General features: G+C 39.1%; 1 protein-coding gene across 1 annotated transcript in view; it reads right to left on the bottom strand.

Moving 5' to 3' along the window:
* Nucleotides 1-15,662: 15,662 nt before the first annotated feature.
* Nucleotides 15,663-25,252, bottom strand: part of vps53 (VPS53 GARP complex subunit) — a 97,586-nt gene continuing 87,996 nt past the window's right edge. The window contains exons 21-22 of the mRNA XM_002934343.5: nucleotides 20,994-21,098; nucleotides 15,663-17,130 (exon numbers count right to left, since the gene is read on the bottom strand). Coding sequence (XP_002934389.2) covers nucleotides 16,963-17,130; nucleotides 20,994-21,098 — 273 coding nt within the window. The 3' untranslated portion in view covers nucleotides 15,663-16,962. The remainder of the gene's footprint in view (nucleotides 17,131-20,993; nucleotides 21,099-25,252) is intronic.

Raw genomic sequence — 25,252 nt, forward strand, 5'->3', positions numbered from 1 at the left:
CTGCACCCTTTTGCACTGTGTGGCACTTTCTAAGTGAGCACTTTTTGCACTGAGTGAATGAAGCACTGACGGGCTTCAATAAAAAAAAAAAAATAGACACAAATTCGCGGGCTGTTTCGGGTGCGAGTCGACAAATAGTCGACCCACACATCACTAGTGCCTTTATATAGATACAGCCCTAATTCAATCATCAGCTACATGGGACATTAGTCCAACTTCACCCTTTTATGTATCAGTGCCTTTATCGCCAGGCTTTATCATGATTATTTTGCCTGGTTAAGAAAGATATATGATGTGCCGGTGTTTTGGCGAGGTGACATTGATTCCTTGTTGTAGTTCCAAAATAGACTTAGTGATATACAGCCCTCCATGTGCTGGTTTATAGGGGACAAGAAGATCAGATCTGTACTATATGCAAAACTGCCAAGTTGAAGTTGAATGCTTCATTAGAAGAGTCATCCACTAATGATAGGAAAGTACCAGAAAATTATGTGGCAGAAATTTATGAACAGGGGCTACCTGAAATTAGGAATCAGGCAAGTAGTAAGAATACTCTTTGTCAGTATAATGAAAACAATGATAAAATTGGTAGGGTGTTACGTAAGCACTGGCATATATTTCAATACACCAGGAGGAGTTTGAAATTCCACCAATGGTTTCCTGTAGAAGGGGAAAAAATATACAGTAACTTCCCCTAATGTTAAAGGTTAAGCCTAAAACAGTGGAGATGTTTCTTGACCCAAGAAGAGCAGTTATCTTTGTTAACGCTATGCACAATGCTCAAAGGGTAAAGTATTTACCCATCCCCACATGGGACAGATTGTGCAGTTTTGGGGTAATTATACCTCTACATGTAGTACCATATATGTAGGACAGATGACAAAGATGGTAGTCATATAGCTTGCAACATGAATCTTCTATTCATTTGGGTACTGTGATCTTACCAGTGATAAAACCTTTTGTTGAGCAACATTGCCGATCAAATAAAATTTGTGGTACTTGAGATAGGAGGTGATTGGGAATTAACACAAACAGTTCTAAACTGGGAATTAAAGACAACTTTTTTGTTGAAGTGCAACTTTTCACTCTACTGCACATGTGCATCCAGTGTGAAGAGCAAAGGCCAAAGAGGATTGCTTGCCTGCATGTATCTGGTGCATTTTTTTGCTAACAGTAGCACCAGCCTGGGGTGTCGGGGGAAAAAAATACGATCTCTGGGGAGTGCCTAACATTTTGGAACCCCCCAGTGATTTGACCTTTCCTTCGCCTTTAAAATAGGCTTTGACATTTCAAGAACACAGGACCAATAGTTACTGTCTATGGCATCTTACAGAAGCCCTTTTGGCATTTGCCAGAATCAACAGATTGCCAGTCCCGGCCTGAAAACGAAAAATCTGGTAAGTACATCAGATGAAATCTCTCTAGCCATCATGCTTGAACAGGGATTATGATCTCTATTTGTTTTTATAGTAATGTTATACAGTGGTATAAATATTGATGTATATGAAGATTGACATTTTAATATTATCAGTGAGTTTATTTATGTATACCCCTCATGATATGACATGATATGTTACATGATGGGCGAATTCGATATGGCTTAAAGGAGAACTAAACCCTAATATGGCTAGAAATGGCATATTTTATATACTGAACTTATTGAACCAGCCTAAAGGTCCAGTATTTCTATAGTAGTAAAGATTCAGGCCTTTAAAATTGTCTCAGGTGGTGACCATACTGGAATCTGCAACACTCACAAGCTGATTGTGCTCTGAGCAGCTGCTGGGAAACTGAGCTTAGGAGTTGTAGAAAATTAACAAGCAGAAAATTAACTTTGCCTCTTTTAGAGATTGAAGCTACAGGGCTGATTGTTAATTTCTGATGCTAATTGCACTGGTTACAGAGATGCCATGCAATAATAATCTATATTATTCACTTTCCCACGAGGCGAGTATCAGTCTGTGGGAAGAATGTTCTAATATTAATTAAAGCAGTTTCTCCCTAGTAAGACACCCTAATGTTATATACAATTATATAAAATATCAGGAACACTGTACAGGTATAGGACCCATTATGCAGAATGCTCTGGACCAAGGGTCTTTCCATAATTTGGATCTCCATACCTTAAAAAATCAATAAAACATTAATTTAACCCAGTAGGATTATTTTGCGTCCAATAAGGATTATTTATTTCTTAGTTGGGATCAATTAAAAGGTACTGTTTATTACTACAGAGAAAAAGGAAATCAGTTTTAAAATCCTGTATTATTTGATTAAAATGGAGTCTATGGTAGACGGGCTTTACGTAATTCAGAGCTTTCTGGATAAGGGATCCTATACCTGTAACTGAATTTTCTTTGTAAATCCTTATTCCTCTGCTTTATAATAGGGTGATACATGCATTATCAGGCACTTTTGTATAGATGGTTACAGCAATGTGTATTATGTATGGCTAGCACCACTGCACATGTAATATTGGCTCCATCAGAGTCATACAGAACCTCCCACACCCCAAAAATATACAGACAGGTTAACTGGAGCATAATAAAACCCTGACGAAAGCTCCTGTGTGGAGCTGAAACGTTGGAATTAATAAACCTCTGATGCAATTAATTTTCATCTGACCCAGTGACTTTTATGTGCAAACCCTGTGTGTGCCGTCATTCGAGCCTGTATACTGTTTTTGCGCACAGGCACCCAGGTATCAACTTTTAACTAATGGTGTGCTGCTTACTAGCATTTTTTATATATATATATATATATATATATATATAGTAGAAAAATAGAAAAGTAGAAAAATCACCGGCACTCACGTTTAGTTAGTATACGTTTGCCTGGGTGCAGTCTTCCAAACAGGAACACAGAAAGATAATGAAGAAGCTGCTCACGCAGGACTTAGAAGCAAACAAAGTAGTTTATTCGAATAAATGAACTGACATTTCGGCTGACCCTCAGCCTTTCTCTTTGAGAAAGGCTGAGGGTCAGCCGAAACGTCAGTTCATTTATTCAAATAAACTACTTCGTTTGCTTCTAAGTCCTGCGTGAGCGGCTTCTTCATTATCTTTCTATATATATATATATATATTAAACAATTAATTATTCACAGCTTACAGACAGCTTGCAGGAAGTACATAACTCACAATGCATTGCATTGTGATGTTCCTTATTGACATCATGTATGCAGGGAATTGTGGGATTTGGAGGATGCAGGCTGAAGCCAGGATGACACAGCCAACTACTGTTACATTTTATTTGAGTCTTAAATTAGTCAGCCAGGTCAGCAGGAGAACAGAGGGCCAGGCTTAGGTAACTGTCCCAAACCATATTATTACATTAAAAATCATGAAAAGGCTAAATATATTTTTAATTGATGCAAAGCTGCTTGAAATTATGTTTAGCTTTCAAAAAGCTAAAGGTATGTTTGGATGGAGATCCCCTTTAATACATGACCTTGTCTTGAAGGGGCGTGGTAACTATAATAACATCATTTAACGGTCTGAATCTTTGGATTATGTCAGTAATATATAAATTATGTCAGTAATATATAAATAATTCATAATATGTCAGATATCAAATAGACACATTTTTTTCAAGTAACTAAGCACAACATGATAGGAGCCTGGCCCAGTTGTATTCCCATACTCTTGAATTACAGCAAGATCCTGAGCGCCCATAAAACTGATCACTTGTTTCCATGCCAGAAGGCACGCTGGTTTCCTGTGTTGTGACAGCCTTTACAAATACTTGTTCTGTGCTAAACTAATAGCAAACAGTAAGGTGACTTAAAAGGCCAGCTGGCAGAGTACAACTGTAATTAAAACTAATGACACAGATATGCTTTTGTTCACCAAGTACACTTAATATGGAGTTCCCATCAACACCAGCAGAATAACCAGCATAACTCAAGGCAACATGATTATTGAAGTTTTTCTAAAATGATATATTAATAGTAACTTACAAACAGGAAAAACAGATCACTGGAGCACATATATATTTTTAGAATGAAATGCAGCAATATCTTTCAGTTGGAATGTGATTATTTTAATACTGACAATTATTGATTTAATATAATGACATTGCATTGTGATAGGAGGATCTCAGTAAACAGAGATAACTGCTAATCTATACAGTTATGTTTAGGATCTATTATCCATAATGCTTGAGACTTGGCATTTTCTGTATTTTGGATCACCAGTCCTCAAGTCTGCTAAAAATCATTTAAACATTAAATAAACCAAATAGGCTTTCCCACCAGTATGGATACATACAGCTTAATTTTTACAGAAAAGGTACTGTTTTATTATTACAAAGGAAAAAGTATATTGTCTTTAAAAAAATAGAATTATCTGCTTTTCATGGAGTCTTTGGGAGATGAACATACCAAAATTTGGACCTTTCTGGATAACAGGTTTCTGGATAAGTGATCCTATACCTGTATAACTTTGCAGAGTTGTTTTTAGCTTCTCAAAAGACCTAGGACATACTCCTACTTGTCTGCCCTCCCATCCGCCACAGACAAGTAAAATTAAAGTTGCAAAAGGGGCTGGGAGGAGGCTACCATACAGCAGATGCCACAGTCTCGTCCCCCTGTCCCCTGGGCACCCCCTTTTTGCTTACAGTTACACCACTGGTTCTACTGTGTGTCTTTTAAATGCAGATTTACTAAGAGGAATTTTGTGACTATTGTAATTGGTGTATAATAGCATCATGTGCCTCTGCTAGAAAGGATTGTTTCATTAAAGCAGGCAACACACAAAAGTCACATTGCAAGTACTGTAGAAAGAGTTTTGGCTTCTGCTTTCACTGGTCTTTAGGCGCACAGAATGCCAATCCTTAGAGAAACCCTTGCATACACATTTAGAATCAGTATGTTATTTGAGACGCGTGGAAAATGTTGCCCAAATGGCGAGCTTTCCTGTAGATCTGTAAGTTATCATCCCTAAGGGAATGCACTTCCACTGGGACTTTGATAATTGTTCAGAAGCTACAGGGAAATGAAGCAGTTAAAGTTGCAGTGAGACAAATGTCTGCCTTTCTGTGCAGTATCCCTTTCTGCTCTCCCACGGAGTCAGACCAAATTGCTAGAAAGGGATTTTATTACAATTATAGGCAATATTCAATTATTGGTCTATATAAGAATATAAAATAATTGCTCTTAGAAATTAATAGCACCATGTAGAGTCTGAAGAAATTTTAATCTATGCTATGTTATACAAAGAATGTGGCCAATACGGAGATTTTGAAATGAATAAGCCAAAGAAATCGGATTTGTGATGACAAATTCCAGACTAGGCATGGCATGGGAGGGGCATGGGAGTGGGAAAAGGTGGTCAATTTAATCTCATGGCCATGGGGTGGGATTAAGAGCACGAGCCCCACCACATCCTGTTAGTAAGGAGTCCAAGGGACCCCTGTTAGACTCATTTACAAATACAAGTATAAAGTGTTAAAAAAAAGCAAATGAAAATACAATATATATGACACTCCTTGGAAAACTCTAAAATGTAACCTTTGTTATTATTGCTATAAAACAGTTATGATTAAAAACAATTAAGAATACATCTCAATCACACACCAAGAGGTCCCAGTTTTATTTGCCTATATTGGCTTAGGGGGTTGTTATAGCAGTTTATAATTTTCTTAACTGTTACAATCTGCTATTTGTATCTTTTATTCTTAGGGACTGTAACCAGACTAAATATTGTGGCCACCTTATTTTAAATAGAGATTACAGGTATGGGATCCCATATCTGGAAACCCATTATCCAGAAAGCTCCAAATTACAGAAAGCCTGTCTCCCATAGACTCCATTTTAATCATATAATTCAGAATTTTAAAATTGATTTCCTTTTTCTCTGTAGTAATAAAACAGTACCGTGTATTTGATCCCAACTAAGATATAAATAATCCTTATTGGGTGCAAAACAATCCTACTGGGTTTAATTAATGGTTTATTGATTTTTTAGTAGACTTAAGGTATGGAGATCCAAATTACAGAAAGACCCCTTATCCGGAATACCCTTGGTCCCAAGCATTCTGGATAACTGGTCCTATACCTGTATAATTAACTGTGCAAAGTGCGGTTTAAGACTAATATGTCTTTCTTATAGCTATACAGCATGTGTATTTAGATATAAAGTAGATATTCATTATAGTTAGCATTACTTATTGCTACCCATTCATGTTTCATCACACCTATGGCGATATGATGGAAGAGGATATGAAACATGTGGGAGCAGGGAGGGTGGTTAATGCCTGGGGTTGGGTTTTGTTCTCCTTTAATTGCTAAGCCCAGTGTTCGATGTGAAAGTGGCCCATGTACCCTACCAATGATTCTTACACAACACACACAGTGATGCAGTCAGGGTTTTCCTTATTGCAGTACCAATTATGTGATACAGTACGAGATATTTAAAGGCATTTTTGCTATTAGGCAAAGGTGTAAATCTTACCTGGGGAAGCACTTTAAGAAGCACATTTTAATCTTTAGAAATTCACCTCTTTTAATGCAGAGAACACAATATTGCAACATTTCTCCCCATAATTTCAGCATTTTTGAAGATGCACACACCAAGTAGCATCTACTGCAGCTTGTGCCAATATGGAGATAATTAGCAGCCACATTCAAGAATCAAGTTGAGTGTAATGTGTAGCAAATCATTTCAGATTGGGGATGGCATCACTTATGACACTGGTATCAGATTCATTTGGCACAACTTAGTTATCTATAGATGCAACCAGTTTGTGAGCCCTGGAATTACATTTAGGTGGTAGCTAGCAGTAGTTCCTGGGTTCCCTAAGGAACAATTAGGCGTTTGGTTGCAATGCATCAGAGAAGGCTGTGAGTAGAAGAATGTATGAGACCAAGTACATCTCTGAATAGTAGTGCTCAATTTTTCATGTATTCTAGCAGCTTGGATTTATAAATGAGCCTTTATACTCAATCATCATCTTAACAAGAAAGCACTCTGAGATATCTTGCATACTGCCACTCCATTTGGTACTGAAGGGATACAATCTCTCCTTTGTTTGAAAACAATAAATTACATTTTTACTAAGGTCATGTAGTTCTTTAACCACTCTGTACTGGTGACACGACAAAGCATTAGAGAATGTTAGTGTTCATGCCCTTCCTATGTTTAATAATGTACCTGGGTGTGTGCGTTTTGCTTAGGGCCATTCCATCCCAGTAACAAAAGTTGTCTTGGTCCATCTAAATATGGGTTTAAATGTAGAAAAAAAAGTGACTAAAAAGCTTTACCCACATTAATGTAAATGGTTCCCACCACTTTCCACCACTGAAAGTCAGTTCTAAACCTCATGTGCTGCTTTGGATTTTCCACTATTGTTCTGCACTCCTGTGATGTACAATCACATAGTGGCATACTAACCTTAGAAACACAGAGGTGAGTTATTTACCTTTGTTTATTATCATTTTGTTTAGGAAGCAAACAACTTTGAGGTTAGAATGCTAAGAATGCAACTTATTTTCTGATGCTCTGTCAGTTACAAAGGAAAAAGAAAACTGTTAGGCTAACCATGCTTTATATTGTACTTGGCATATGTAGAAAATAGAGAATGCATTGAATCTTAATAGAAATAACAGTGGTGTCAACCCTGGGAGACAGTCTCCCGGGGGAAGGTTGCGGCACGCAGTGTGTTGTTTGACGTCATTGCACAATACACGTGATGTCATGGAATGCCTGCACAGTGAGCATTCAGGAGCTGGTAAAGGCTATTCGGAAACTGGGGGTGGGTGGGATTTTTGCGAGACTCCTGATTAATCCAGGAGACTTGACAGCTCAGGAATCTATCACCTCTGTTCCACCTGTGAATTATAGGTTTGCTTTTAAAAAACAGACCCTGTCATTCACCAGAAACTGCCACTGGAACTTGAAGAAGAGCTAAACTCCATGGGAGATTTTATAGGATGATGTACAGTCAACAGATTGCATGGTACAAGTCAGAAGTAGTTGAATGGGTTAAAAATAATGGGACTGATAGAAAAATCTGACGTGCAAACTACATGGACGCTTTGCCATCTGACTTGACACGCCTGTGGTAGGAAATGATGCATGCTGCGTCTTCATCCAACAAGATAAAATCTTATGGAGTCTGAATCTTTTTCTCATTGAAATACACTGACTGTTGGAAGTAGATGCAGGAACAAAACCCAATCTGATCTGAATTTACATTACAGCCTATGGAGTTTAGATTTTGTAGGATCCTATAAAATCTCATGCTGTTGCATGACAAGATCAGATAAAATCTAACCCACAAAATCTGATCAAAATCTCCTGTGAAGCTTTAGCCATACGCTGCCATAAGGCAGCAATATGTGGTAATTTTGCAAAGAGAAGCAACCTCCATTTTTTTTGTGATTCTACATCTCACGTTGTGGAGCACTCAGTGACTAGTACTCGGAAGCTAAATCTACTGCCCTTGTGTGTCTCTCTGTATATAAAAAGATTTGATACAGAGAGACAATCAAAAGGCAGGAATTATACTTCATCTAAGTTACTGAAAAAAGCAGCACATACAGGTGCCTTCTGAAATTCAGTGTAGCAGTAAAAAATGTTTGCAAATATAAAATGTGTCTGTCTGGGGAAAAACAAACATTGCATTGATCCACAGATTCTTCAGCTGTAAAGGAAGATACGCATTCTTCTTCTACAGTTCCCAACATAGAACACAATATAGATCTTTTTTAACTGGACGTGATGCTTCTTTCAAGCAGTTGCTCTGTAATAATTGTTGTTTTTAACTGCAGAATGCGACTGGATATTTATCTATTAATATGCAAATGCTTAAATAAAATCTATACAAACTGCAGCATGTCACAGGTATGGGCAAATTATTGTGTAAATGGGTATCAGCCCTTACGTTTCAATGGCATCAGTAAAGGGTGTCAGCTGAAACTCCCAGGGATGGACACTTGACACCTAACAATAGTGGTGCCACAAACTACATCAACAGCTATAGAAATGTATAGTCATCCCTTTCAACATATTGTAACAAGAACTGGCTGCACACACAGACACAACAGGCTGAAATTCTGATACTACGGTCAGTGCAATACTGCATGCCTTGTAACTATGGTAACAACACCTAAACTTATAAACATAGACTCATTTCTGGACAGGTTTATATTTGGAGATTCTAATGAAATTCACACTTTTTGGTGCAAATAGTAAAACATGCCTGCCTATCTATTATGGTAGGGCCATCCTCACTTGTTTATTTTCATGATAGAATTATGGGCAGTAAAAATAAAATGAATAAGGCTCACACACACTAGCCTGCCTGTACTCTGTGTCTGGGGGATCGGCACCCCCTGTACAGTAAAAATGCTTTCAGAAAGCATTTTTTGGAATAATTTATTTAACTATTGTTGTACAATAATGATTACTTTTGAATGGCTTTTTATGAACTTTGATTGATGGAGTATTGGCACTGGGCAATTACAGGACTTATTCAGTCTGTTCAGCTTATTCTTCCGCTTTTTCTTCTTCTTAGTGCCCCCCATTTTCTAAACGCTACTCCTTCAACAGTTTTAGGGGTACAACACCCAAACTCTCCACACTTCTCTGCCCTATAGCGGAGCAGGTTGCTTGTGCTTTCCAAACACCTCCAAACACCCCAATTTTTCCATTAACTTTGACAGGGAAAATTTTCAAACTGCTGCCAATCTTACAGCTTTGAGGCTACACTCCCCAAACTTGAATCACATAGTCACGGGGTCAGCCTGAATGAAAATAAGAGAATTGTTGGATGCCCAAAAGTGGGAAGAGCTGTGAACAGCCAATCAGATTTTACCTATTGACTTGGCGGAAATCCAAACTGTTGCCATTCTCACAATAATAACACCAGGGTCCCCAAACTTTGCAGGGTTAGGCACCAGGTAACTGTGTTTCAAATTTAGAAAAAGTGGGCGGAGCCACCAACAGCCAATCAGATTCCACCTATTGAATTTTATTAGTTTGATGCCAGGGTTCACCAACTTTGCAGTCAGTCACTGGGTGACTACATACTCAAGGTTAGAAAAAGTGGGCGGGGCCACCAAAAGCCAATCACATTTCTTTCATTGTTTTCAGTGGGGAAATTTTAACTGTTGTCATTCTCACATGTTTAATATCAGGGTCCCCAAACTTTGCACAGTTTGTCACTGGGTGACTATGTTCCAAGTTTAGAAAAGTGGGAGGCACCAACAACAGCCAATCACAATTTACCTAATGACATTTATTGGTTTAAATTTAAACTGCTGCCATTCTTTAACTATTAATCCTAGGGTCCCTAAAATTTGCAGGGTTAGTCACTGGGTAACTGCACTTCCAGGTAAGAAAACATGGGCAAAGCCACCAACCGCCAGTCAGATGTCACTTGTTGCCTTTCAGTGGGGAAATTTAAATTGCTGCCATTCAGACACTATTAAAATCAGGGTCCTCATACTTTGCACAGTGGTTTTTACTATATAACTGTGGTCAAAGGTTAAATAAAAGTGGGCGGAGTCAACAGCAGATTTCAACCCAACATGAAGTTTGTTCTCAAACTTCCCTTTCTAGTTATTTATTGTAATCTTGGGGGGTGGGAGTTAAAGGGATTTGCACCATGTATTCCATATGCCTCACAAAGGGGCATTGCCTGAAATGTTGCACTTCTGCATTAAACTTGCAAGGGTTTACCCTGCTGAAAATGTCAGTGTGGCTGTGTGAATCTTCATTATATTGTAAAAATAAAAGCCAGACAACCAGCGAACCCTATGATTCGGGCATTACTTTGTGACTAAAACCCTGTAACACCCCAAAACCCTAAAGTATAAACAAACACCTTTATCAGCTGTCTTACACATCAGATATATAATTACCGGTACTGGGAATGTCTTGCTATTCATCTCCTCTGTTTACTTAGATTGTGTTTTGTTTTCAACTTCCTGCAAAATACTATTTAAAAAAACAGGTACTAGAGCATTGCAAGAAGGTCTGAAGTAGATCCAGAGTGACATTGTGGTTCATATTTCTATTATGACAAATATATATATATATTGTATCAATAACGTTGCCTAGGCCTTGTGAGAAGGACATATCAGCTTTCTGTTTAACAGTATTAATGTCCCATGTGTAGCCTAAAGAAAGATAACTAACCTAACTGGGTCACAACCTATGCAATTCATGGTGGGTGATGTTGTTATGGCTTTGTGCTTTGCCATTTCTGCCAAGCAGCATACATTAACAGTATGGTGAATGTCCATCACACTGACCAGTGAAACATGAAGGTCCATTGAGCTGAGAGAGTGAAAAGGAAGACATATTTAATAATAGGGTTATTAGCCTAAGGAAATAAAGCCAAAGTGTGATTTCCAATCATTTAAGGTTAAATGATGAATCATAAAAATGCAAACATTTGTTAGCCTATCGTAGGAAAGGGGAATAAAAGGGTGGGAACCTTTATCCTCAAAGTATTAAGTGCCAAAAAAGCATGAAAAACAAAAGCTTGTGTCTCAGCTGAAGCCTTGGTTGTAATCTGATCCCTTTAAACTACTTATGTGTATATATAAATACTTATAAAAAAAAATTCAGTGTCAGAGCTGTCATGAGGGAGATAATGAACCACTCCAGGCCTTTTTAAAGATGTTATTTCATGTTATAATTTAGTGTGGGAAAAAGGTATGTATCATTATCTCCCTCATGGCATGGGGTTGGTTGACAGCTGTGTAGCATGCAGGGCTGTTTCTAAACCCATGAACCCCAAGGGAAACTACATTTCCTGTTCCTGTTTAAAAGAGAATGAAAGTTACAATCATTGGGGGGGCCGAAATGTTAGGCACCCCCCAGTGATTGTAATCCCTTATCTGAAACCCCCAGTCGGTGCTCGCTGCCAAAGGAGAAAGAACGAATAAGATTGTTCACTTGCATTTACCCTGGGCCAGAGCAGTTTTTTTCAGGCACACCGGCTGGGGGTATAATTACAACCACTGGGGGTGCCTAACATTTGTTACCTCCCATTGATTCAGCCTTTCCTTCTTCTTTAATGCACTCTGCTCCACACAGGAGCAGGCAATATCCTGTAGAAGGATCAAGGTGTTGGGGCAGCTGGGAAAGGACATTGTGGCAACAGTTTTGAGTAGGCAGTTTCATCATGACTGGCCTGCACAAGGCCATGACCTCAACCTAATATAAAACCCCTGGAATAAACTGGGATGCCAGCTGAGAGCAAAGCCTGACCACCCAACCTCACTGTTGCTATTGCGACTGAATAGAAGCAAATCCACCACCCATGGTCCAACATCTAGTAGAAAGCCTTCCCAGAAGAGTAGAAGCTGTTAAAGCAGCAAAGGGAAGACTAACAATAGCCTTGGTTTCAGAAGAGATGTTGGATAGTCAGGCATAGCCACATGCCATTTTCACTACCTAATCCATCTAGTGGCAATAGGTGGAATATATTAATAAGTATAAATATTTACAAGTCATGGGTTGGGTTGAAAACTATAGAAATGCATTCAATATCGAAACAGTGAGAAATAATATATATATAATACAATATAACATTAGCAAAAAATTGTAACATCCCTTTTAAAACTAGAATAACACATTTTAGCTTTGTGCTGTGCTGACAGAGCATCCTTTCTTTATTTTAACACATTTTAACAGATCAACACTTTTCACAAGAAAGTGCCATAGTTTTTTTTATTATTAAGGATTTTTTCTCTTGAGCTGTAGCCACATAAATACCGAAGTATTTCCAGCGAAACCTTCACTAACAGCTTAGCTTTCAGTGTAACATCAGATGAACCCCTAGTCTGTGCCCAGCATATACTTAAGAAACGCATGTTTTCTCAAACCATGAATGAGGATATTGTGCTAAAAAAGCCATTTATGGAAGTTGCATAAATCCAGGAAGGTGGAAAAAGGAATGTGTTAAGGAGGAACTCCCAAGCCATGAAAAAATACCCAACAGTGGACACAGGAATAAATGTCAGTGTGGTGATTTGTGTCATTAGAAATAAAATGAGAACTGACACTCCCAGACTAGAGAAATAGCATTTTTGCCAGCTGATGCAAAAATAATAGCCTTTTATTTAAAACCTTTTTAACATCTTAATGACATACAGTATATAGACACATACTGAATTTATTTGTATTCCTTATTTATATTCCGCATTACTGAGTTGATATATAATTCACATCAGCCTCTGCCTCAGTGGAGCTTACAGTCTAAGGCCCTTATCACATTCACACATACTATGGTCAGTTTAATCAGTAGTCATGTGTGTATAGTTTTGGAGTTAGGAGGAAATTGGAGTACCTGATTATAAAACCCTTACAAAAACTGGGAGGGCAACTAAGTCCCGGCTGGGAACAAACCTAGGACCAAGTCTTCATTTGGATTTCAAGTCACCATAGTAGGCCATATCCAGAATTAAATCAGGTTTTTTCCATAAGCCACAAATAACTATGCTTAAGATAAAACATGACCAGTGTTCTTCACGTAACTCTTCTGTCTACCCCTAGTCTGTGCTCTTGTTCCCCCCACTGGTGCTTATCCACACTTCATCCAAATTACAGACAGGCCCCTTGTCCAGAAACCCCAGGTCCCAAGCAATCTGAATAACAGAATATAAATTTATATGTCAACATTAGTTACATTAATAGATCACTTATAATTATAAAAATTATCTGTTGGTTAAGTATTCACTCTGAAGGTGCAGTTTTTCTTTAATTGGGAAATGTATGGTATATGTAATTCTATACACTCATGAGCTAAACAGGCTAAAGCTGGCCATACATGTAAAGAACTGTTCGAGGCGAGGTAATGAGTGGATATTTTACCAATATGACCACTTTCAGGTAGGCGATATAGGCCTGATCTGATATCCCTGGGCTTTTGGCCAAAAGACCAGATTGCAATACAGTACAAGCAGGCCGTCAGGATGAGGACCGCATTGACATTGCATTAGTTTTACCAACAGAATTTGTAAACTTGCCCAATTTACATTTTTGGCAGATAATGATCGTGGGGGGGCCCTATACACGGGTCATTAAGGTGCTTTATTGGCCTGTGTGGCCACTTTAGGGTAAAAGGGATGTTTTGCCACTCACAACAAAGCTTCACTACCACAGGCAATAAAACATCCCTTGTTTCCTTCCCACCTGCTTAAATGCAAATCGCTGCTAGTGACACATAAACAGTACTTCTGTTTACGAATTAGCCTAAAGTTCCCTCACGTGTATGGCAAGTCGGCGAGTCGACCGATATCGCAGGAGGCTGCTGATATTGGTCGACTCGCTGATCGGGCCAGTTAAAAGATTTTGATCGGGCGCCATAGAAGGCGCCTGAGCAAAATCTGCCTTCAGTGCTGAATTGGTAGAAGGAGATAGAAATCCTATTGTTTCTACCTCCTTACCTGCCGTTTCAGCCCTGAACGGTTTGTGGCTGATTGTACGATCTTTCGTGCAAACCGATGGTCGCACGATAGATCGCAAATCGTCACGTGTGTGGTCACCTTAAGAGGAAAAACTGCTAATTGTTTAATTTTCCTGCTCAATCAGAGTGACTTTGGGAGAAAGTAATCAGATTACCAATGCACAAAAAAACACCTGTAGTCAGAGACAGACTACAAAAGCGATATGTAGTATATTGTTTATACAGAGCCCATTATCTCTGCTTAAACACATTCTTCCAATTAAAGGGAGATAGTAAGGGAGATAGTAAGGGAGATAGTAAGGGAAAAACCAAAAGAATGGTCCATAAGTGCTTAATAAAAAAGAAACCATGGATTGCCAATAGGTTTCAAGGCCTCATTTGAAGTAATGGTTAGAGTTTGGGGCCTTCTGATCTCTATAATCACAACAAGGGTAGAAAAGTGAAATTTCAGCAGACATAAAAGCATATTGAAAAACATTTGCTCTTATAACGCTTTAGTATGCTCACCATATAAACATGAAGGACTGCACAAGATGAAAGATTCTCATCATTTTACTCTTCTGTAAACTTACTGTTCTTTCAGTTACCCTTTGCTTTTCAAGTGCTGACACCTAGAAAGGAAGGAGGAAGCCCCACTTGCTCATGCTCTGCATTAGGAAATATGAAAACAATCTTGACTCAAAGAGTTTAATGATTTATTTATTTATTATCTTGAAAGCCTCAGTTAGATAATTATTCTACATTCTTATCACCAGTACTTTTCCCAATAAATAGCAAGGATAATAGGAGAGAAGCAGAATCACAGACAATGTACATATAACCGTTGTTCACAACAAATTTTATAAAAACAAAAAAACACAGTGAGGAACACAAAACTAGTTTGCTGTTGCTAACATTAAAGGACAAGGAAAGGCAAAATGTTAGGCACCCCCAAGTGACTTTAATCGCTTACCTTGTGCCCCGGGCTGGTGCCCCTGTTAGGAGAGAACAGCACCAGCCCGGGGTACCTGTAGCGCTTCCTCCTTCCTGCTTCGTTTTGCCGGCAAACTCCCGGGACCGGCGCATGCGCAGTAGAGTGAAAAGCCGACTTCTCTGTCAAAGTTCAGCTTTTTCACTCTACTGCGCATGGCAAGACAGGAAGGAGGAAGCGCTGCAGCTACCCCGGGCTGGTGCTGTTTTCTCCTAACAGGGGCACCAGCCCTGGGTAAAAGGTAAGCGATTGTAAGTCACTTGGGGGTGCCTAACATTTTGGCACCCCCAAGTGACTTTGCCTTTCCTTCTGCTTTAAGGGGGTTATATAATACAAAGTTTGCAAGAAATCTAGTCACCTATAGCAACCAATCAGAAGAAAAATTTACTGGTTACCAGTTTTAAAGCTAGGTGGGCACCTGCACCTTTTATTACACATTAATTATACTAAACCATAAAGGTTCTGTTGTGATTGAGTTTTTATATCCCACAACACAGGTTAGACAGTTGTTAAACTCTACCGACTATGACCTAATTGTTAGGTCAGACACCTGGCACAATTACAACACTGTTCACCCCCAACACATTAAGCTGGGAGGAAGTGACTGGGGGGGGGGCTTTTTAGGAGAAATAGGAAGCATATCATGCATGGGTCATTTTCCCAAACAGGTTGATTTCTAGAGAGATTAAAGATTCATATCAGTAAAGAGCAGTTTACCAAACATTGATTTAATAATTTGGTGACTGTTTTCCTTAGTGTTACTTAAAAAAAAATCAAATAAAAAACACAATTTTATTTGTACAGACTGAATCAGCAACCCATTTCCCTGTAGCAAGACACATAATATAAAATAGACATACCAACAATTAGGGAATTGCGGCAATGCATTGAAAATCCATAATGAAAACAAAGATGAAAAGAGTGGTGATAGTACTATACTTATATAATATATATCAAAGGCCCTTCTATAGTTTGATAATGCAGTGTGCCTGAATGCTCAATAAAGAGGGTTACAGTAATGAAACCTTTAGTACAAGCCTGGTATTTAAAATGTAATTATAAATTTTCATTCTTTCAATGAATTGATCAACTGATACTGCATGAAGGTGGGGTGGGACATAAAAAGGTAACTGCCATAGTTGCATGGTGTACTCACATTTTCCTATCTTTACTGCTAGTAAAGCACATGGGTGATGTTTTGCAGTGGCTAGACACAATATCCTATCCCTCCAAAGGAACACAAATGTCTGCTTAAATATAATATATACAACTATGCATCATCATACAAAGCCCTAGGCAAAAGCAAACAGCAAAATAGGCAGAGTGAATCTGTGACCATGTACACCCACGCAAGGCTTTTTACATGCTTCAGGGATAGACAACTAATCTTGATACATTCTGTCTAGACAGAGGCGGCATTACACAAGTCAGTCAAATCCAGTGTAGCTGGCAGCAGTTCTATGTTGTTGACACTTGGCATTATTCATTGGAAAGGGTTGTTCCTCTGTAATCTGATTTACAAAACTTATACCAGATTTCCTTGTAACACCTAACTACTATCTTTTTTTTTCTCACAGTCTCTTCTTTATAAGCTTTTCCAACTTGCGTATACGTGATGACTCCTGCTCTGGGGTAGGGGCTGGGAGAGCTGCAGAGCTGTTTTCACTGCCAGATGGAGGGGCTGGAAGTCTTTGACGGAATAGATCCAGCATGGTGCTTTGCTCACTTCTCTTTAGGCCCTAGAAAATATTGGTAAAAGAACATGCATGGCTTAAGAAGTTGCATATAAGGTATATTTATCTCACAGCAATATACAGTAGGTAATGTTGAAATGTAATGTTTGCTTACTGGTGTATCACTATATTTATTTAATGACTTCCTTAAATAAGTTAGGCTGATTTTGTATGCTTAATAGGGAGTTCCATTATAAGGTTAGTTGCTTTAAAGTAAACTCTAAAAATGAATATGGCTAAAATGCCATATTTATATACTGTACACACTGCACCAACCTAAAGTCTCAGCATCTCAACAGCAGCAATGATCCAGGCCTTCAAACTTGTCACAGGAGCTCCCCATCTTAAAGGAAAAAGAAAGGTAAAGTCACTTGGGGGTGCCAAAATGTTAGGCACCCCCAAGTGACTTTAACCGCCTACCTTTTACCCCGGGCTGGTGCCGCTGTCAGGAGAAAATAGCACCAGCCCGGGGTAGCTGCCGGCGCTTCCTCCTTCCGGCTTCGCTGCGCGCGCATGCGCAGTAGAGTGAAAAGCCGAACTTAAACATTTAAGTCGGCTTTTTCGCTCTACTGTGCATGCCCGGCCACCGGCAGTTTAGGAAGTGGAAGGCGGAAGGAGGAAGTGCTGCGCTCCAGGTGCCCCGGGCTGGTGCTATTTTCTCCGAACAGGGGCACCAGCCCGGGGTACAAGGTAAGCGGTTAAAGTCACTTGGGGGTGCTTAACATTTTGGCACCCCCAAGTGACTTTGCCTTTCCTTCCCCTTTAAAAAGTGTCTGCGACACTCACATGCTCAGTGTGCCCTAAACAGTTATTGGAAAGCTAAGCTTAGGGGTCGTCACAAATTATTAAGCAAAAACTGAGGCTGGCCTGTCATTTAAGATAATGCTACAGGTCTGATTATTATATTCTGACGCTAACTGCACTGGTTGCTGAGCAACAATTACTAATTATCTGTATTTATTACTAGTCAGCCTTATATTGTGACATTAAAGGAGAAGGAAAGGCTAAGTCACTTGGGGGTGCCAAAATGTTAGGCACCCCCAAGTGACTTAGAGCGCCTACCTTGTACCCCGGGCTGGTGCCCCTGTACGGAGGGAACAGCACCAGCCCGGGGCACCTGTAGACACCGCTTCCTCCTTCCTTTGCGCGCTGCCGGCGAAATCCGCCGGCCGGCGCATGCGAGGAGGAAGGAGGAAGCGCCGGCAGCTACCCCGGGCTGGTGCTGTTCCCTCCGTACAGGGGCACCAGCCCGGGGTACAAGGTAGGCGTTCTAAGTCACTTGGGGGTGCCTAACATTTTGGCACCCCCAAGTGACTTAGCCTTTCCTTCTCCTTTAATATTCTGTATAAACAGTATATTGTGTGTCGGCCCCTAAGCTCAGTAACTGCCAGCAGCACAATGCATGTGCAGTGAATCAGCAGTAAAGAAGATGGGGGCTACTGGGGGCATCTTTGGGGGCACAAATACTCCCTGCTAAAGGGCTGTGGTTGCCTTGGGCTGATACAGAAACTCAAAAAAAAGTAAATTTTTTCTGCCCTACTTCTTTAGTTAGGCTTCTCCTTTAGTTCTCCTTTAAGCTGGCCATACATTATTAGATCTGCTAGTTTGGCAAGTTTGCGGATCATTCAGCAATATGGCCGCTTAAAGGAACAGTAACACCAAAAAATGAAAGTGTATAAAAATAATTAATATATTATGTACTATTGCCCTGCACTGGTAAAAGTTGTGTGTTTGCTTCATAAACACTACTACAGTTTATATAAATACCCTGCTGTGTAGCCATGGGGGCAGCCATTTAAATTGAAAAAAGGAGAAAAGGCACAGGTTACTAAGCAGATAACAGATAAGTAGCATAGATTCCCATTGTATTCTTCACAGTTATCTGTTATCTTCTTATGTAACCTGTGCCTTTTCTCCTTTTTTCAATGTAAATGGCTGCCCCCATGGCTACACAACAGCTATTTCTATTAACTGTAGTAGTCTTTCTGAAGCAAACACACAATTTTTACCAGAGCAGGGCAACAGTACATTATATTTTAATTATTTTAAAACATTTTTATTTTTTAGTGTTACTGTTCCTTTAAGGTGGGCGATATCAAGCCAAACAAACAGCTTACAACGATAGGGTTACAGGCCGTCAGGGCAAGGACCACATCAACGAGCTGATTCAGTTCTCGATCCAACTGGAAAATTAAACCTGCCCAATAGACATCTGTACAAATTTAGGACCTATATTGGTTAGGTAGGCCCATCAGAGGGCTCCATACACAGGCAGATAAGCCATCAAGTCTCTCTTCACTACTGCCATAAATATATAAACAAATTCTTTGGCATACAGAGACAAGTGTCTGCACCAATAGAAAGACAAGTATATGACAGGCATAACTGAAACACTATTATCTTTGTTTATGATGAATATTGGTTCATGAATTGCTGTTGTATGGAGAGCCACAAACCATATATTGTTGTTGCCTGAGAATGAGAATAGGCTGAGCCAATAATAATAAGGAACAGGCAGTAAACCAGGTATTTGCTTTGACTGCTCAACCTGCAGCTGGATGAAAAAGGTTAATCACTAATTGGTTGCTATAGGTTACTGCTCCAGTGCAAATTTTCTTCTTCTTCTTTATAAATTATCCCAGTATCTTTCTAAACACAGCAACATACATTTGTAGTGTGATAGACTGTTTTCTTCCTATTTATTATCATTAAAAAAAAAAAAAAAAGCATTACACATATAATCCTGTATAGTTTTTGCAGGCCAAGACAATTCACATACCTGTATTCCAGACCCCTGCTTTAATTGGCTTAATGCAATAGGTTCTAATACAGTTTAGTAGTCCACATGGAAAGTGCATTTCAAACAAAGTTGACTGTGAGATATTTCTCAGCTAAAGTGAGGATTTGTATCAGTTTTATAGGCCCATATACCTTTATATACACTATAGAAATAGTGAACACTAGAAATTGTGTGAAAAAGAATGCTTAATGGTAACGGTAACTAAGATACTTTTAGCACCAATGAATACATGTGTTTAGAGGAGGCTCCTTTCAGGCACTGATGGTGGCTGATTGGGCACCCACAAAAGAACTATTTAAACTCATAGCAATCACACACTACATATGGGATGCCTTGTGAAATTCCAGTGCTGTGGAACTTTTACCACAAATCCTAATAAAAATATCAATTAACAAAGAGCTTCTACAAATATTTACTGCAGCACTAAACTCATCGCTGCAATTTGTAACTGTAAAACTGACACAACTGAATCACTCTTTTATAGCGTGCTGCTTTTTCCCAGGTTGGAATTCATCTAATGGTTGAGAGGCATTACAACTTCTGCAGCACATGTCCATACAGCTAAAATACTATGAAGATTTTTTTTCTGGAAAGATACAAACATGCTGACAAAATAATGGGTGCCGATGTTCCAAATCAGCGGATTATCTATCCATGTTTAGCCGAGCCTTCTGGGAAAAGCAGTTTTGCCAGTTGCCACATTTCTGGCCTCAGGCCCCTCTTTACTGTACTCCTAGACATGTGATCATGTAGCTCCATATATTCTTAATGTGTTGCACCCCAGAAATACACCACTGAAATATGTTTGACATTTTTCTATTTGTTTTTTGGAAATAAGAAAACACTACTGTCTAATTCTTTTAATATTTGTGTGCCAAGCTTTAATAAATGTGTTGCAGGTTTTGCCTTGTACAACTTGCACAACTATGCACTGCCATACCCTGTCAGACTGACAGCTGGACAAAAGAAGGGGCATGGTAAGTCTGAAATAGTTGGACTAGTCAATTTTAATATTCAATCTGCCCGGCTGCCCTACAAGACTGGTCCAGAAATCATGCTCTTGCCTTACCTTCATTTCCAGGATCTTTTGGAATGTTTCCGTGGTGCAATCAGCAAGCAGTTTAATGTAATTATCTACAAAAACAACAGAAGGCTCATGCGGTGCCATTACCACCTAAGGGAACAAAAGAAAAGTAAAATGTTTATAAGCTTGTGACTACATGTATAGTGTAAACTAAAAGTGTCAATAGGATCCAAACAACTTCAGTCAACCGTATTGTTACAAAAAGAAAGATGCAAGTGAAGATCTTGTTGTCTATATATACTGTCTATAGAGAAAACGATTTATTGCTTGTACCCCCATTATATTTATTACAGAAGCTATACTGGTAGGGTATGTGCATGCAATAATGAACAAGCATGAACAGGATGTTTGCATATTGTATATAATAATAAGCATGAAAGCATAATGGTGGTAAACTGGACTATACATGGTCACCAAAATGTTAGTGATTTCAGCATAATGAGACAACCTAAATGTGCTTTCCATGTCTTTGGGAATATACTATGGTCTCTGAAAAGACATAAAAGTGTGACACATAAGTTTCTATGAGCAGTATGGAACAGTGAGACAGACGAGAAAGGATTTTAACACTTCGGCAGACAAACATGAAGAGCGTTTTCTCTATGATGAATTCTGGTTGGCACTGTACACTGCAAAACAGAAGGACTGGACTTTTCAACATTAGACTTTTATGGAATTATTGTATGCTGTCACACTGTGCTGGGCAACTTTAAAGAAACTGCAGAAAGCATGGTTTTGTGAAAACCATTATATATACAACACATTTTCTTTACACAGGGCTTAGCTGGGGGCAGCAGAGTAAAATAAATAAATAAATAATCGTAGAAAATGATATAACTAGGATTGACTTTTGCAAAGCATCTAAGCAATCATCATGTTGGAATGCGCTGTAGCAGTTCTAAAGGTTAGCTTTGTGCAAAAGCAATTTAAGAGCTTGAAGACAAGTCTTTTCACTTCTTGCTGGTTTAAAATGTGTTACATTTTTACATCTGTTGACACTACATCAAAATAAGATACACTGTGATCACTGACAGCTATGGCGTATATACCCAGTATCTGGGCAAACTAAAGGCAATATATTATTTTTACCCTGGCAAGTAAAGAACCTGTAGTTAAAGTCACACTGATTTTTGTGAATATTTAAAACTATCATGCAGCACTTTGAAAGTTCTCTATACAGCAGTGACCCCCAACCAGTGGTTTGTGAGCAACATGTTACTCACCAACCTCTTTGATGTTGCTCCCAGGGCCCTCAAAGTAAGTGCTCATTTTTTAATTTCTGGCTTGGAGTCAGGATTTGGTTGCATAAAACCCAGTGTAAAGCCAAACAAAGCCTTCTATAGGCTGCCAGTCCACGTAGGGGGCTACCAAATAGCCATTTACAGCTCTTATTTGCACCCATATGAACTTTTTCCATGCTTGTGTTGCTCCCCAACACTTTTTCTATTTGAATGTGGCTCCCAGGTATAAAAGATTGGGGATCCCTGCTATACAGTATATCAGTTTATGGTTTTTTAAAGGCAGGTTCTCAAACTTCAGGTGTAGGGGCATTATTTTACCTACTTTCAATCAGTATACTTCCAGTGCACGAGACTGTCTTACTAAGGGAATTACTGATAATATAGTCAACCTTTTGGAACACAATGAGGTCAGTTGTGGTGTATGGTAGCCAGTGGGTGGCATGTCAGGTTGTGTATAAATCAGGATGGATGGGAAAGCGGCTGGGTCAGGTAATTCTACACAATTAGACACACATAATATTGCATCCCTTGACAATATATGCCCTGTTTATATGTGTGTTTATCCTACATGGTGTATTTTTTTATATTTAAGAGCTGACTGCTAAGAATTTTTTGAAATATATTTTGTAAGGTAATAACTTTATCCCTTAAATACCAGTCACCCACTGTATGAAAAATTACATTAGTTCTAATGTAGTCTGCAGCATGTATGCTCTCTGAAGTCTACTGACAACCACAGGCCACCTCCAAAGTTGGGGTTAACCCCAAGAACAGAGTAGGCAGGCACCATCTCAAGCCATTTCAAATTCTGTTCTCTGCAAGCTCATTACAGGAGCACTTGCAGCTGAATCCAAACTGGACCTGGTTTCAACTGCACATGTGCTGTTTCTGCAATCACAAAGGAGAGTACCTGAAGAAGCTTAAAGGAACACTTCAGTGTAAAAATTAAACTAAAATAATAGATAGAATGCAGAAAATAAAAAAGGTTTTCAATATAGTTAGTTAGGCAAAAATTTAATCTATGAAGGCTGGAGTGAGCAGGTGTCTGACATAATAGCCAGAACTCTAATTCCTCCTTTACAGCTCTCTAAGCTGTTAGCAGTCAGTAACCAATCAGTGACTTGAGGGGGCCATATGGGACATAACTGTTCAGTTAGTTTGCATTTGAATCTGACCTGTGTGCTCACAAACTAACTGAACAGTTATGTCCCATGTGGCGCCCCTAAAGTCACTGACTAACTACGAGGTTAGAGAGCTTAAAGTATTGTTCTGCCTATTATGTTAGACATCTGCCCACTCCAGCCTTTATAGATCAAATGTTTAGTTAATTATATTAGAAACATTTTTTATTTTGCACAGTCTATCCATTTTACCCAGTCTCATTTTTACACTGAACTGTTCCTTTAAGGTTGCACCAGGCAACCCTGCTGCCCCCACTGTATTCATTTTTTAGTAAGGTACAGAAAAAGGTGCATTTGTTCTCAACAATACCATCTGTATAGCCTTATTAAAAATGCACTGTATGATATTGTGCTGAATCTGTGCAAGGGTAAGGACTGTCAGCTCATTCAATTAAATACAGCACTTATGTATATGAAGTTTTTTGGGCTGTATACAAAGCTACCCTGCCTTTTATTAGGTAAGGGTGTCAAAGAAGCCTGCAGTTGAGGGTGGCAGGGGCCTGGATGTTTGGTCAGTAGGAAACAGGCCTGGACTGGAATTCAAAATAGGTCATGGCATTTCAAGTACACAGATGTCCAAACAGGGCCCATAAACCCAAAAAATAGTAACTGTCTATTACATCTTACAGCAGCCCCTCTGGCATTTGCCAGAATCTACAGATTGCCAGTCCGGGCCTGGTAGGAAAAGTGAAACTATTTATTTCAACAAATATAGTATTCCATTAGCACTGCCTTTAGCCAAGGTGCATCTAGATGAAAGACAGACAGCTTTCCCCAGAATTCTTTTCCTGAAATAATGACTTCCTCTGGCAGCAGCCTGACTGAAAGCATGCAGAATAGGGCCCTTGTAGCTGAGGTGAAGGTACCCTGCTTGAAAGAAGCAAAACAAATCATGAATAAAAACTAATAACACAACATATAGATAATGTAGAAAAAGCTATAGGTTCACTATCATGGCTCATGCGACACACAGGATTTGGTCTGTTGTGTAGAAGGAAAAAGGTCTGTCAGTGAGAATGCCACCCACATGTCACCACAGTTACATTTGTTGCAGATTATTCCACTCCATACAGTCAGTGCAGACAAGATCTTTATCTTTAGCCTTTGTTCTATTCTTTTAGTTCTTTTATTTCTAGATGGGCTAACTAAGCATGCTAAAATCACCAACTGGCAGTTTTCCAGCAAATCATTTAAATGGCTAATGAGTGATCCTCAGATTTACCCAGCTATATCAGAGCCAAAACTCAGCTAACAATGAAATTCTGGCTGCAAATTATACTCTGAAATATTTAAAGTAGCTAGAGGAATAACTTTAAATTGCACTCCTTAAAGGAGAAGTAAAGGTAAAAACCAAGTAAGCATTATCAGAAAGGTCTATGTCTTCTTTTGTGTAAACATGTTCTTCGGTACCAGACTTCCTCTCCTTTAGGGCTCCTTCAGGTTTAGGGCACGAGTCTGCGCAGCTCTCTCCCTCCCATAAGAATTCATAGGAATTCACTCGCATAAGAATGTGTAATCTAAGCTACCAACGGCTAGGTAGAGCTACAGCATGGAAGAGACCAAGCTAAAATGGCAGCTGCAATCTTAAACAAACAGAGGGGGGTTTTAGGGTTGTTTACTCAGGTATGGTAATGCTTTCTGCAGAATAAATATAGTGTTCTAGGGGGCACTAATGTGGCTTATCTATCGGCAGTAAAATGCCAAAATGAATTTCCTTTTCCATTAAAGGGACAGTATGCACCCCTTTTCAACATGAGCTCAATAAAGTAAGACTTGTGCTGAACATACTTCAAGCCTATTGTTTTATTTAAGAAATATCTAT

The sequence above is a fragment of the Xenopus tropicalis genome, chromosome 2, assembly GCF_000004195.4.
Source record: "Xenopus tropicalis strain Nigerian chromosome 2, UCB_Xtro_10.0, whole genome shotgun sequence".
NCBI lineage: Eukaryota > Metazoa > Chordata > Amphibia > Anura > Pipidae > Xenopus > Xenopus tropicalis.